This window comes from Ranitomeya variabilis, chromosome 3 (genome assembly GCF_051348905.1).
Source record: "Ranitomeya variabilis isolate aRanVar5 chromosome 3, aRanVar5.hap1, whole genome shotgun sequence".
NCBI lineage: Eukaryota > Metazoa > Chordata > Amphibia > Anura > Dendrobatidae > Ranitomeya > Ranitomeya variabilis.
The window spans coordinates 699,086,184-699,100,583 of NC_135234.1; the positions used below are offsets into that span (position 1 = coordinate 699,086,184).

The 14,400-nt window shown below is 35.8% G+C and overlaps 1 protein-coding gene across 5 annotated transcripts in view; it reads left to right on the top strand.

The window, feature by feature from the left end:
* The window catches only part of POSTN (periostin), an 85,500-nt gene extending 72,324 nt beyond the window's left edge, over nt 1–13,176 (top strand). For 2 of the 5 annotated variants that reach the window (XM_077298187.1, XM_077298188.1), the window contains 6 exons: nt 1,389–1,487; nt 2,066–2,161; nt 3,998–4,081; nt 6,446–6,526; nt 7,745–7,789; nt 12,244–13,176. In XM_077298187.1, the coding sequence (XP_077154302.1) occupies nt 1,389–1,487; nt 2,066–2,161; nt 3,998–4,081; nt 6,446–6,526; nt 7,745–7,789; nt 12,244–12,287 (449 nt within the window). In that variant the 3' untranslated portion in view covers nt 12,288–13,176. Of the gene's footprint in view, nt 1–1,388; nt 1,488–2,065; nt 2,162–3,112; nt 3,212–3,535; nt 3,659–3,997; nt 4,082–6,445; nt 6,527–7,744; nt 7,790–12,243 lie in introns of all 5 variants that reach the window. The other 3 variants (XM_077298189.1, XM_077298190.1, XM_077298191.1) reach the window with 2 other exon arrangements.
* Nucleotides 13,177–14,400: the final 1,224 nt, after the last annotated feature.

The following is a 14,400-nucleotide window of genomic DNA, read 5'->3' on the forward strand; positions in this document are numbered from 1 at the left end:
CTGATCCTGTAAATTCACAATCACAATTTGCATATGCACTTTATGGATCATGGAAATTCACGAATGTATGGATGTTTAACATGTTGACTTCACTGTGCACTGTTATATTGCTTGGCTCTGCTTTCACGTCACGCTTTCACTGTCTGTGTGGTTTGCTCACCTTTGCATCATCACCACTGAGTATGAAATGGAACCAATGTTTTATTTATGTTTTCTAATTTTGTCTCTATTAAAGTGATAGTAGCCTCTAAAAATATGGTAAAAATTGAGAGTCCTTAGTGGCCAATATCTTTTAATTGCTAAATGAAAGGGCTTGTGCACATGGCTGTATTTTCAGTCCAAGTGCTATCAGACAAAACATCGAATTGCACTCGGACCAATGTTATTCTATGGGTCATGAACATGTCAGATTTTTTACTGGAAAAAAAAATCGCTACACGCCCATGTTTTATTCAATATATGGATCACACATGGCCATGCAAGTCAATGAGTCCATAGAAACCATTGGATTGTACTAGGATGACATCTGAAGGCAGTCTAGTTTCTGCACACTGACACAATGGAAAAGATGTAGACATTGTTTTAGCCATCTTCTTTGCATCCCAGAGAATCGGAACACGCTATGATCACTCTCTAATCAGAGTTTGGTCACAGTGTGATTTGCAAAATTAACCCGATTCTCTCAGACTAGAGAATTTACTCTCATGTGATCCCAGCCAATAGATGACAGAAAACAAGTTTTGGAGACTACTCAGCTTTCGAGCTGCTCCTACTGTGATGCTGTATTGTGATGGCATCGCTTACAATCTGTGGTCACAAATTGATTTTTTGTGACACAATTGAAAGTAGTATAAATGAGTACTAAAAATATAATTTACAGAAAGTAATTGCTGAACAGCAAATAGATTGTGGTAAATTTCTGGAAAATCTATAACATAACTTTCAATTGAACAACTCATCTGAAAATATTTGAGTTTATTATATTGGAAATACATCACAAATTCAGTATTTCCTGGCCATAGGTGAATTACTAAATACATTTAGTACAAGAAAGATATATATCTTTGTGCCGTGTTAGCCAGTAGAAAGAAAAATGATAAGATTTCTTAATTGAAAAGTTAACAAATTTCAAGCTTTCGAGACTACTCAGGTCTATTCATTAGGCATAGATGAAGAGACCCGAGTAGTCTCGAAAACTTGCAAGTTGTTACCATCTTTTCAGTTAACCATTAAAAGGTATCAACCACTGAGGACTCTCAATTCTTAATATTTTTCTAAATACATTAGGCCACCAATCTGTATTTGCAAACATTTAATGGATTCACTCCACTTAACTGTCTACAATATGCAGAGTTGACATAACTCAAGTTTTTCTTTTAATATTCTAGAAACATCAATTACCAGAGTGACTAAAGTTATTGAAGGGCAACCAGAAGTCAGAGTAATTCCAGGAAGTGAAACCAGAGTGACTAAAATTATCCAAGGACGTAAGCACATTTATATGAATATCCTAGTCATGTAGAAGTAAAGGTAACACCATGTACATTCTTATCCAGTACTTCTAATAGTTAAAGGAACACTAAATCTAAGTATAACACATAAAAGGAAAAAAAATAAATCTGTATCTGGTTTTAGTCAGTAAAAAATATCTACTTTTTCCCTTGAAATTTTTTAATTTTATTTCATCTTTGCACAGCTTGGAGAAAGCACAGCTAAATACATGTGTCCATATGACTAGTGGTCTTAGCCATACAGCGTTCTTAGAAGCACTATCCAGTAAAATTCACTTTATATCAATAGGACTGGGCATAAGAAAATCATGTTTCCTTTATGAAGTCTTAACGCTCCACTGTGGTTCTTGGATATTTTTCTAGAACCTAGTGGAGGAAATTAAAATCCAAGTTTTATTAATTCTGCTAAATACTTGACTTACTACTTGCTAAACTGTTGATATAAGGTGTGGATTACATACTTCATTATTCAATTATTTCTGGAGGGGTTGGGAAATTTACCTCGAATCCACGAATCTACATAAACTCTTAGTTTTTTATGTTAATCTTTCCAGAGCCCTCAATCACCAAAGTCACTAGAGTCATCGAAGGCAACCCAGAATTCAGTCTGATTAATGAAGGAGAGACAAGACTAACCAAAGTCATTCAAGGTAGTCATTCATTTTCTATTTATCTATAAGCAGTTCATGTATTTTCTGTAATCTGTCAGCAGGTTTTTGCTATGCAATACGAGATCAGCATAATGACAGACACCCTGATTCCAGTGTTGTGTCTCTTACTAGGCTGTGTGTTGCTGTTTAACAAAAAATCAGTGTTTTTTTTCAGAAATTGATCACTAGAGGACTAGGTGTCTCGTGCCTCCTAGTCCAACCCGGCCCCAGCACTGATTAGCAGCTTTCTATCAATTTACAATGTACACAGAAAGTTGCCCTTCAGTGGTGGGGATGGGTTATACACAGCTTAATATTCCGAGCTCTGCTAGATCTACAGTAAAGTAGGTGATACATCGCTGGAATCAGGGTATATGCCCTTGTATCATGCTGCTCTTAGATTATCTATCTAGACTATAATTTCAGTTGTTTTCACATATTTTGGGTCTATGAAACGTTGAATACCTAATAAAAGTGGTCCAAGCTTTCCTCAATGCCTGTAAATGTAATCTAAAATATATAATGTAAATATATTTTTGAAATAATAAATTCTGAACTGCTTAAACTTATACTTACTATGTGGTTTAATCCCACAGATTCTCCTGTTCCGTGAACTGTAGATGACATTTTTACTTTGCAATTATCACACATGCGTTACTCAATTGAAAATGTATAATTTATCTGAATTTGTCAGTGGCCTAACATAAAGGTTTTGGGCTTCAGTGTCAAATATCCAACAGCACATGAAGGAGGCCAAGGATAACATGTGAGGCTGAAAGGGAGGCCATATTGAATTGACATAACAAATTAGGATCACTAAAAACTGTCTACTTGCAAATCTTTATTTATCTGTTAACTTTTAACTTGCCAACTGCTATTTTTGTGTTCTTTTTATGATTTCCAGAAAAACAAAATCATTTTTGTACTCACCTTTTAAATTGAATTTGTTAGAGCCCACGATTACTAAGATCACTAAGGTGATTGAAGGTGAATCAGATTTTAAGCTGGTAAAGGAAGGTGAAATACAACTGACTAGAGTGATACAAGGAGGTAAAGTTCAAAAGAAATGACTTTTGCCTTTCTTTTTGTCTGAGTGATCTAATATCTATTTAAATTTCTAAATTTAACAATAATTTAAATGATTTGGAAAAAAATATTACATTAAAAAAAAAGGCATGACGATCTTAGAATGCTGTCTTCTGTCTTTCTCAAAATGGACATCTGCCAAATAACGATCCAATAGCTCCTTTATAATAATTTCTAACTGGCATTCTTTTTCATTCTTATTTCCAAATTTACAATTATATTTTCTCATCCGTGCACGCAGCATTTCATATCCAATTTTTCCTTTTTTTCTATAATCAAATTTGTTAGAGCCTAGAATTACTAAGATCACGAGAGTGATTGAAGGTGAGATCACTAGAGTGATTGAAGGTGAGCCAGATTTTACACTGGTAAAGGAAGGTGAAACTCAAGTGACTAAAGTGATCCATGGAGGTAAAGTGAAATGATGAGATCTCAAACATTTTTTTCATTTACTTCCCTTTATTTCTAAAAATTTAAAAACCTAAAAAAATGAACTACTTGTGGTGGGTTCCTAAAATGTAATCATAAAAGCTTTCGAATAAAGAAGTGTATATCACCAACAAAGTGGTGAACCATATACTTCATTTTGCATTGCTTTTATGTCAAATTCTTTCAAAACAAGAATCTCCATAACTGTAATCATTCTTTTTTTGCCAGGGTTTTGGTGAAAGTGAGACATTGGACTGCACCCAATTAGTTTATATTTGTAATTTTCGATTTCTGTTACATATTTTTTTATTTGTTGAACAGGCCCTGAAATTAAATACACTCGAGTTTCCACTGGTCATGGATCTGATTTTGATGATGCTGAACTCACAAGAAGACTGGAAGAAGGTGGGTTTCAGTGACAGCACTCAATAATTTCTAAGACATTAGGCCTTATGTATAAAATATGTCTTTGCTAGAGTTGAGAGAATATGTTCGGAATCGGTCGCCGAATCTGACTTTGCCATATTCGTGCCATATTGGTACTCTATTGGTGCCGAATTTATGTTTGATGATCGGTTCCGAACATATTCGGTAATTCCTACTCCCATTGACTCCAATGATGTTCGGCTGTGCTGCGAAAAACAATATTCGCCGACCATCGTAATCGGAACTGAATGTTGAAAAAATTTGCTCAACTCTAGTTTTCACTTCCATTAGGACGGATTCTAGGTCATGTTTAGTTTTTTCTTAATATTTAAGAAATAGAAAGATTCTTTATGATTTATTTCAATGGACAATATGGAAATAGTTTAAATAATTTTGATACATATGAATTTGTATGGAAAGAGAAAAATTGAAAACATATCCGATTGAAGTTAGTTTTGTGGAAAGGGACAAATTTAGCCACACGTCTGAGTGTGGAGCTGGTGATAAAAAAAAGCTAATATTCAGAGCCAAATAACCATTTAAATTAACAATTTTAATGTACAGGGTGGGCCATTTATATGGATACACCTAAATAAAATGGGAATGGTTGGTGATATCAACTTCCCGTTTGTGGCACATTAGTATATGGGAGGGGGAAAACTTTTCAAGATGGGTGGTGACCATGGTGGCCATTTTGAAGTTGTCCGTTTTGTATGCAATTTTATTTTATTTTTTGGGAAGAGGGTCATGTGACACATCAATCTTATTGAGAATTTCAAAAGAAAAACAATGGTGTGCTTGGTTTTAATGTAACTTTATTATTTCATGAGTTATTTACAAGTTTATGACCACTTATAAAATGTGTTCAAAGTGCTGCCCATTGTGTTGGATTGTCAATGCAACTCTCTTCTCCCACTCTTGACACACTGATGGCAATACCGCAGAAGTGATGCTAGCACAGGCTTCCAGCATCCGTTGTTTCAGATACTGCACATCTCGTGTCTTCACAGCATAGACAATTGCCTTCAGATGACCCCCAAGGCTAATAGTCTAAGGGGGTCAGATCGGGAGACCTTGGTGGCCATTCAACTGGCCCACGATGATCAATCCACTTTCCAGGAAACTGTTCATGTAGGAATGCTCGGACCTGACACCCAAGAGAGTGCACCACATTATGGGTGTCAGGTCCCAGCATTCCTACATGAACAGTTTGGGACAGTTTTGGAAGTAGCAATCATAAAAGTTAATATTGACCTTTTAATAAGAGTGACATGCTTGACATGCCATTGTAAGGAGACTTAAAGGCCATACAATGATCTTCTGGGAAATTATATATGCAAATTGCCTCTTCAGTGAGGAAGAAGACTAAAACTTTTGCTATTGAAAGTAGTAATCCTAAAAGTCAATATTAGCCCTTTTAACAAGCTTTGCCATATAACTTAAGATAAAAGCCAAACCAAAATATTAATTTGCAAGACACGTGTTTCAGGAAGGTGCCCCTACTTAGTGCAAAGGTAGAGATCAGATTTGGCTGTATGAGAGGCCTCTGATGGGGTGTAAGGGGTAATATTTCTCCTTGTGGAGAGTGACATGCCTGACATGCCATGGTAAGGAGACATATAGGCCATGTAGTGCTCCTCTGGGAAATTAAATATGCAAATTGCCTCTTCAGAGAGGAAGAGGACTAGAACTCTAGTGCCATCTATCAAAAGTAGCATTTTTTAAAAGTCAATATTGACCCTATTTCTAAGCACTATCAGTCATTTTGATCGATCCCAGCAGATCAAAGTGTGTCATTTCCTTCATATCTATGTTCTAAGATACAGTAATCTTTCTGATCTGTTCTGCCCGAAGACTTAGATGCTTTACTCTCTACCACCTCCTCTTCTTTCCAGCTTACACTTTTTCGCAAAGACTATTTAAATAGTTGCTTAATTTTTTGTTTTGGAAACAAATTTAAACAAGTCCATAGCCTTTAATTTTACCTAAAAGTGTTAATGTACTGTTTGATTCTTTATTGCATTTTTATTTCAGCAAAAGATGATAATTAGCACAATTGACAGGTCAATATTTACTTAAAAATACAATGACCATGATTGAACTCAGGCTTTGAATAAGTACAAAGATGTGTTGTCAATGTGATAGGATCATGTTCAGGAGTCCATATGTGTAGCCTTAATGCGTTCCGATAATATCAAGGACTTCTCACCCAGTGGTGACTAACATAACCATATTTTTATCTAGCCCAAATCAAAATATCTTCCTGACTTTACGGGCTTGCTGAAATCTTTGGTTTATAAATACAATCTTTACAATTTATGCCATAAACATGTATCCTATCAGAAGTGACCAGGGTATCCAAGATCATTGAAGGTGATTCACAATTACTGGATGATGACGAGCTGAAAAGACTTCTCCAGGGAGGTTAGTGAGTGCAACTGGGCAACAAATATCACTTAACAAGGATTTGTTAGTGATGGTAAGCTATCTAGTGCAATCACTTCTTTTTGAAGACTAAATTTATCTGTACTTTACTTTAAATCAATCACGCCAACATCGAAATTGAAACAAAATTTTAATTTAGTCTTTAAAAAAAAAACTAACAAAGGGGACAATGAAAATTTGTTTGAATTCTTGTAAGGTTGATATTACTTATTGGATCACATTTTGAATATTTTGATGTACGATTTAAAAAAAACACAAAAAAATAACTTTAGTAAATTTGAAAAAATAGAAACAAATATTCATTCCACCCCTCAACCCTCTTTTTAGCATGTATTTGGTGTTAAGGTAAGAAGTTTAACTCGCATAAAGTTTTAACAATAGCATTTTGTTTTACATTTTTAACACTAATAAATTCTTAGCAATGTACATTAAATTTTCTTCATTTAAGAATGAAATTGTATTGGTCATTGATAAAAAAGCAAATAGAATTCATAATCTGGGACTTTAATTATTGCTAAATTATTGTTTAGATATATAAGAGCTTGTAAGGTTATTCCGCGTATTTGTCCAGTGAGGCTTTAGATTTTATTGTAGGTGATAGATTTGACCTGAGACAAGCGTTCACAAATTGAAATATAACTGACATCTGTTGCCATTGTTATACTTGTCACTAAAAGGAAGAATACAAATTCTACATTTTGGCAAATTTCATTTACTGATCTTAATAAAGTTACCTTAAAGGAATTATCCAATTTCCAAGCATATTTTTTAAAAGGCATAAAATGTTATATAAAACAAAAAAATATATACTTATCATGTATGAATACATTGAATAGTAAAAAAAAAAATACCATGCCTCTTGTCTCTGTAGCTTGTTCTTACATAGTCAAACACTGTCACCAGTAATAGGACAATGGCAAGGTTTACAGGGACATAGAAATAATAAAGAAAAGGAACGATAAAGTATAGATGTACAAATATTTTATGGGGTAAATAAGACTAAAACAGATTTATTAATGAGACCTGACAGATCCTCTTTAATGAAGAACACAACTAACAATGAAACTTTTACTTCTATGATTCATTGATGTATTGACTTATCTTTCAGGTTCTCAAATTTCCTATTTAATTAGTAGACAACCAGTAAAACATTTCTAATTACATCAATTCTATATCCCGTGTTTGTTTTGTATTTAGAGCCCCAGGTCAGAAGAATACAGTCTGGAACCAGAAGAGTGCAAGGTATATCATAAACATTAATTTCTTGTGTTATTGGACCAAAACCGCAGAAAGAGCAAAGCTTTAAATAATGAAACCACAAGATATATTGAATCTTTTCCTACATAACTATATATTAATCTACTTAGCACCTCCTGCTCTATAACAGATTTTCATAATGACAGCTTCCCTTTAAGCTTTAAAATGAATTACCGCCTATCAGAAATGTTCTTGTTCTTCTAGTTTGTACATCATTTGATCTGTGTTTTGCTGCAGGGCTATCCGTTTTAACATAATTCAAAATAAGATGTTGTAGTTGGACTATGTGTTTAGATGTATAGTTATCTGGCTAAGATCAATAATATGCAAAGTCATAAAATTAAAGACTCCAGTAGCGCTTCAGAAACTGTGAATCCTGCAGCAGATACAAATACAGTGCCACCCTTCTGTATTAGTAGCTATAAACAGGTATATATGTAAAAATGATCCGCGCTGGGTTCTCCAGTTTTGTAGCCACTAGATACCTCCAAAAAACAATAAGTATTTGCACCTTTTATATGACTTTAAAAACTATTAAAAATATATTTGTGTTGTGTTTTAAAATAACTCCACCGTGGAGCACGACCTGGGCACCAGGTAAAAATTCAATTTATTATCTTGCTCAGAATTTTCTTATGGTAATGTCGTGCTCCACGGTGGCTCCATATAAAAGGTGCAAATACTTATTGTTTTTTGGAGGTATCTAGTGGCTACAAAACTGGAGAACCCAGCGCGGATCATTTTTACAAATATGCAAAGTCAACCTGATTTTTTAGTACATACATAACAGGATACACATTTATCTGGGTAAATAACTTTTATACATAACCATATATTTGTATTAATATAATGGTGCAGCTGTCTATTATAAGTGATCAGTAGGTGAGTCATGAACAGCTCTAATGTGGAATAATAAGAGGTTGCATCTAATTAATAACGATGTGATGAAAAGTCAGAACAGGAGCCTTGGTGGAATTTATCTCCTCCGGGCAAGATGTACTGGAACTTTAAAATGCTTTATTATAAAGTCATCGCTATTAGTCACCATCAGTGTGTTTTCAATCATCTACAATTTTATATTCCTAGAGGATTCTGTATTATTGTATTTCCTTTAGGACATAAAATTTGTGAATTTAATGGGTCGAGTTAATATTTATTTCATTTGTACTCAATAATTCTGCTGGTACATATAATCCTATATAAAGATACGTCCTTTATTTGACCTCTTCTGTCGATTTATTAGAAATTCAGCCAATGGTCAGTTATAGTGAACTCTGGTAGGAAGCTGGGAGGCAGCCAATCATGGCTGCCATAAAGTTTGTAATCTTGGCAATTTATCTACTTATACATCGCCCCACCTGGTTGTATTCATGACTTGGTCGATTTGATAGGACTCTAAGAAACTAAAAAAATATTTAATAGACTTGTTCTAGATTTTCTGTAGAGGACACTACATGGATGTACAAAACGTCAATTTTTTTTCTTCGGGGGGAATTTTTTTCTTGAATTGACTTGTTTAACTCTACAGTAGATTGTATTTGCATGAGCACAGAGCTTGGTGGCTGCAATAACATTTTGCTTTGTGATACAGTTTGGGGATTTAATCTTTTCATGATGCTTTGTGTGCTACATTAAAGGCGATGTCCGATCATATTGTATGATATTGGTGAAATATCCTGTATATAGGTCATCATTATTACATCGGTGGAGGTCCAATACTAGGCACTGCACATCCGAGCTCTTATTCAGGAAACAGAAGTTGCTATGCAGCGCCTTTCAGTGGCTATGCATCTCCATTCAATGTTTGCATCCGGTTGCAGCCAGAGACAGCAACAGCCAATTGTAGTTACCCACACCAAACAAATATCATGATGACCTACCCTAAGGATAGGCAGAGATCTCCAATCAGCTTTTATAAGCTCTAGCAGCCAGCTGTTAACCCATTGAACTACGCTGAACAGCAATTTTTAGTACTTGAATAGGAGGTGTTCTGCAGTACATGGCAGCAGCGACTGCACAACCAATGGAACATTGCAGCTCTGCTTAATGTGTCTACATCTGGCTGTCGCTGGATCTTATAACAGCTGATCTTCAGGTATTCAGGTCTCAGACACCCACCGACCCAGTATTGACAAGCTGTACTAAGAATGGATCATTATAAAATGCAGAGAGAACCTCTTTAATGTATTTATTCAAGCGGATAAATTGATCAACAAACACATCCTTTATAAGGAACTAGAAGGAACCTTGTGACTTCATTATCTGGCCTTCACTAACTTTATAAAGGCCACCACCTTACAGACATTACATTTAGACCCTAACTATAGGCGGCTGCAGGGTTAGGAGCCACTTTGAGTCTCTGGTACCTAAGCGTACCCAGTAATGGCACACAATACATGGGGGTTCTGTTATACTGTATCTTTTGCATTAGATCTTTGAAGCTTCAATTTATGCTTCTAACCTCATTGAAATCATTGAGACGATCATTTGTTAAACTGTTGCTTTTTTGTTTTAGGCTAATTTGCATTCACTTGAAATTGCTGCAGTAAGGTAGAGCTTTACTAATGCTGTGCTTGTGCAATAACCTCTTGTCTTGTTTGTGCCATAACATCTTCATATAATGTCTAAAAAATGTTTGACCTAACCTATTTCTTACCATTTGTTATTACATATATCTATTGACTTAAAGGGGTTGTTGGTTGTCCACAACTTATCATTGGCACAGAGAGGGGAAAAATAGTGAAAATAAAATCAATACCTTGAGAACTGCTGCTGTTCCTCCAAACTCAACTCTGTGTTCCCCCGAGTCCCTGACATCAAGAACGGCTGCTGCATTCCTATTTTGTCTGAGCAAAGGAAACACCATTTCTTCTGGCCTGAAAGAAATATGGTCAATTCAAGTCCAATAACTGATTTGTAATACAATTGGAACAGTGGGATTTTTCACTTTTCTACTAGATAGAAGTAGACCTCTATGGTAATCTAAAACAGTTCAGTAAAAGTGCATCAAGTGTTGCGGCAATAATCTGAACACTCGTCCATGATATAGCCGTCATCTAATTGATCTAAATTACATTTCTCGTTCATATAGGCCCTAACTTTTGTATCAGAGATGACTATATATTTGGGTATATTGGTAAATAGATATGAGTATATATTTTTCATGTCGTATATCTAAATTAATATGTCATCGTAGTAATAATAATAGTAATAGTGAGTAATAAACATCTATATATCCAACATGACCATCCCACTAGCCAAAATATAATGTTGAATGTAATGAGTTAAGTCTTCTAATAGAATTTTCATGATAAACAACTCTACCTATGTGACAGATTAAGTATGATATTGAGCCCTTCTTTTTCATCTCTTTGTATCGAATTAAGTAGAATACTCTATGATCCTTCTTCCAACACAACATACATCCCTCTTTTGAAGAATAAATTGACATATTTAGCTATACCAGATGGTACATAGACTAGTGATTAGCAAGTATGCTTGTTACTTGAGATTTCTGAGCAAGCTCGAGTGTCCTCCGAGTATTATGGGCATGCTGGGAGATTTCGTTTCTGCCGCAGCTGCATGATTTGTGGCTGCTAGACAGCCTGAATACATGTGGGGATTGCTTGTTTGTTAGGAAATCTCCGAGCATGCCCAAAATACTCGGAGGACACCCGAGCATGCTCGGAAATCTCGAATAACGAGCATATTCGCTCGTCATCACTAACATGGACCCATTACATTATATTTTTAACATTCTCGTGATATTTACATTCAAACTTTTAAATAATATGATCCCCATAAGGAGGTAACAACTTTCACATATACATTTCCAACTCTCGCATATACATTTCCAACTGTCGCATATACATTTCCAACTCTCGCGTATACATTTCTAACTCTCACATATACATTTCCAACTCTCACGTATACATTTCCAACTCTCATGTATACATTTCCAACTCTCATGTTTACATTTCCAACTCTCGCATATACATTTCCAACTCTCACGTTTAAATTTGCAACTCTCACGTATACATTTCCAACTCTCACGTTTACATTTCCAACTCTCACATATACATTTCTAACTCTTGCATATACATTTCCAACTCTCAGATTTACATTTCCAACTCTCGCGTACACATTTCCAACTCTCACATTTACATTTCCAACTCTCACATTTACATTTCCAACTCTCACGTATACATTTCCAACTCTCACATTTACATTTCCAACTCTCACATTTACATTTCCAAAGTAGATCTTTTCTCCAACATAAGAAGATTTTAATAGACTTTAGGCAGAAGAACAATAGCCATAATTATATAACTTGACTTTCTGTAAGAACTGTGGTGATGTGTAACATTGTATTACTCGACCCATTGACACGCAATGTTGGTTTTAACCTTGAATTAAACATTGACTTTCTACTTTAACAGGTCAACCAATAAGAAGAAAGGTTAAAAGAAATCATCAGTCCTAAATTCATTCCCAGCAACTGGTAAATAAGGAACTGCAAATGGATCTACTCTGAGAAAGTGATAAAGAATATGCTATGTTGAAATAGGAGTCATCTGGACTATCTCACATCTTGCACAAATTGACTTCAAGCTAGCAAATACATTCTTATTATTCTATGTTTTCATAAAAGAGGGGGATTTGTACAAACTTTTTTGAAATGTAAAACAAAAAAATGCTGAATGTATTAAAGAAAAGGATTGTTGATTGTATGTTGCCAATTGTTATATGCAATAGTATGTGATGTGCAGTATACTAACTTTAGAGAACAATTCTATACCACTTCGTGAATGGAGGACCACCAGACCTTAGAGGAACTTTGAATTGTTTGTGTTTCACACACGTTAAATAAATTGGTGCTCTGTTTTTGTTTGTTTTTGGTTTTTTTTACCAGAAAGCTTTTTATTTTAAATCAAAACCTGCACGGCTAGTCTTTGGTACTAACTCCAATGGGTTTATTTGTAAATTATGCCATTTTTATTACTGGTTTTGTAAGCAAAAAAATGATAGAGTCATTTGCTTCTATGGTTATTTTTACTCTGATGTTGCAATGCAACTATTTTTGCTAGGAAAGAATTGTTTACTTTACAATCCTGTGCCTTTATCTTTAAAGTGAAACTGAATGAAATTAAATATGGTTTTAGAATGTGAAAGACAAATCATATATATATATTCAGAAAAGTATAAAAATGATCATTTTTAAAAGTGAAAAACAAACAAAAAAATCTTTCACATCTTAAAGCTTTGTTTTTGGAACATTAGTTTCTATTTAAAGGCTTTAAAAAACTATTGGGTGCGCCTGTATACCTCTGTTTCTTCTACAAATACTCAATAAAGAATGTGGTTGAAAAATGCATTTGTTCATGTTTCATAATTGTACATTTTATGATTATGGCAATATCTGACCACTGACACATTAGAAAATTATTTATCATGCTTACTTATATAGCACCATCATATTCCGCAGCGCTTTACAGTTTTGCACACATTATCATTACTTTCCCCATTGAGGCTCACAATCTAGACTCCCTATCAGCATGTCTTTGGCATGCGGGAGGAAACCGGAGAACATGGAGAAAAACAATAGAAACACAGGAAGAACATGCAAACTCCTTGCAGATGTTGTTCTTCCTGAGATTTGATCTCAGGACCCAAGTGCTGTAAGGCTACTGTGCTAACCACTGAGCCACCGCGCTGTAAAAGTAACATTACAGAGATTAGTGTTGAGCGATACCGTCCGATACTTGAAAGTATCGGTATCGGAAAGTATCGGCCGATACCGGCAAAGTATCGGATCTAATCGGATACCGATACCCGATACCAATACAAGTCAATGGGACTCAAGTATCGGACGGTATCCCTGATGGTTCCCAGGGTCTGAAGGAGAGGAAACTCTCCTTCAGGCCCTGGGATCCATATCAATGTGTAAAAGAAAGAATTAAAATAAAAAGGATATACTCACCTCTCTGACGCGCCCTGGACTTTACCGCCGTAACCGGGAGCCGTTGTACCTAAGAATGCGTGCTTGAAGGGCCTTAGATGAGATCACTGCGCTCTGATTGGTCCGTAGCGGTCACGTGACTGCTACGCGACCAATCACAAAGCCGTGACGTCATCTAAGGTCTTTCAAGCGCTTGAAATACCTTAGAATACGTCCGCAGCTTCTGATTGGTCGTGTAGCGGTCGCGTGACCGCTACGCGACCAATCACAAAGCCGTGATGTCACCTAAGAAATTTCAAGCGCTTGAAAGACATTAGGTGACGTCACGGCTTTGTGATTGGTCGCGTGGCGGTCACATGGGCCATCGCGACCAATCACAAAGCCGTGACGTCATCTTAAGGTCCTTCACGCGCTGATTCTTAGGAAGGAAGGCTGCCGGAAACAAGCAGGGAGCGTCCGAGGGTGAGTATATTCCTATTAGGTATATACTCACCCTCGGCTTCTTTCCGGCAGCCTTCCTTCCTAAGAATCAGCGCGTGAAGGACCTTAAGTTGACGTCACGGCTTTGTGATTGGTCGCGACGGCCCATGTGACCGCTACGGACCAATCAGAGCGCAGTGACCTCATCTAAGGCCCT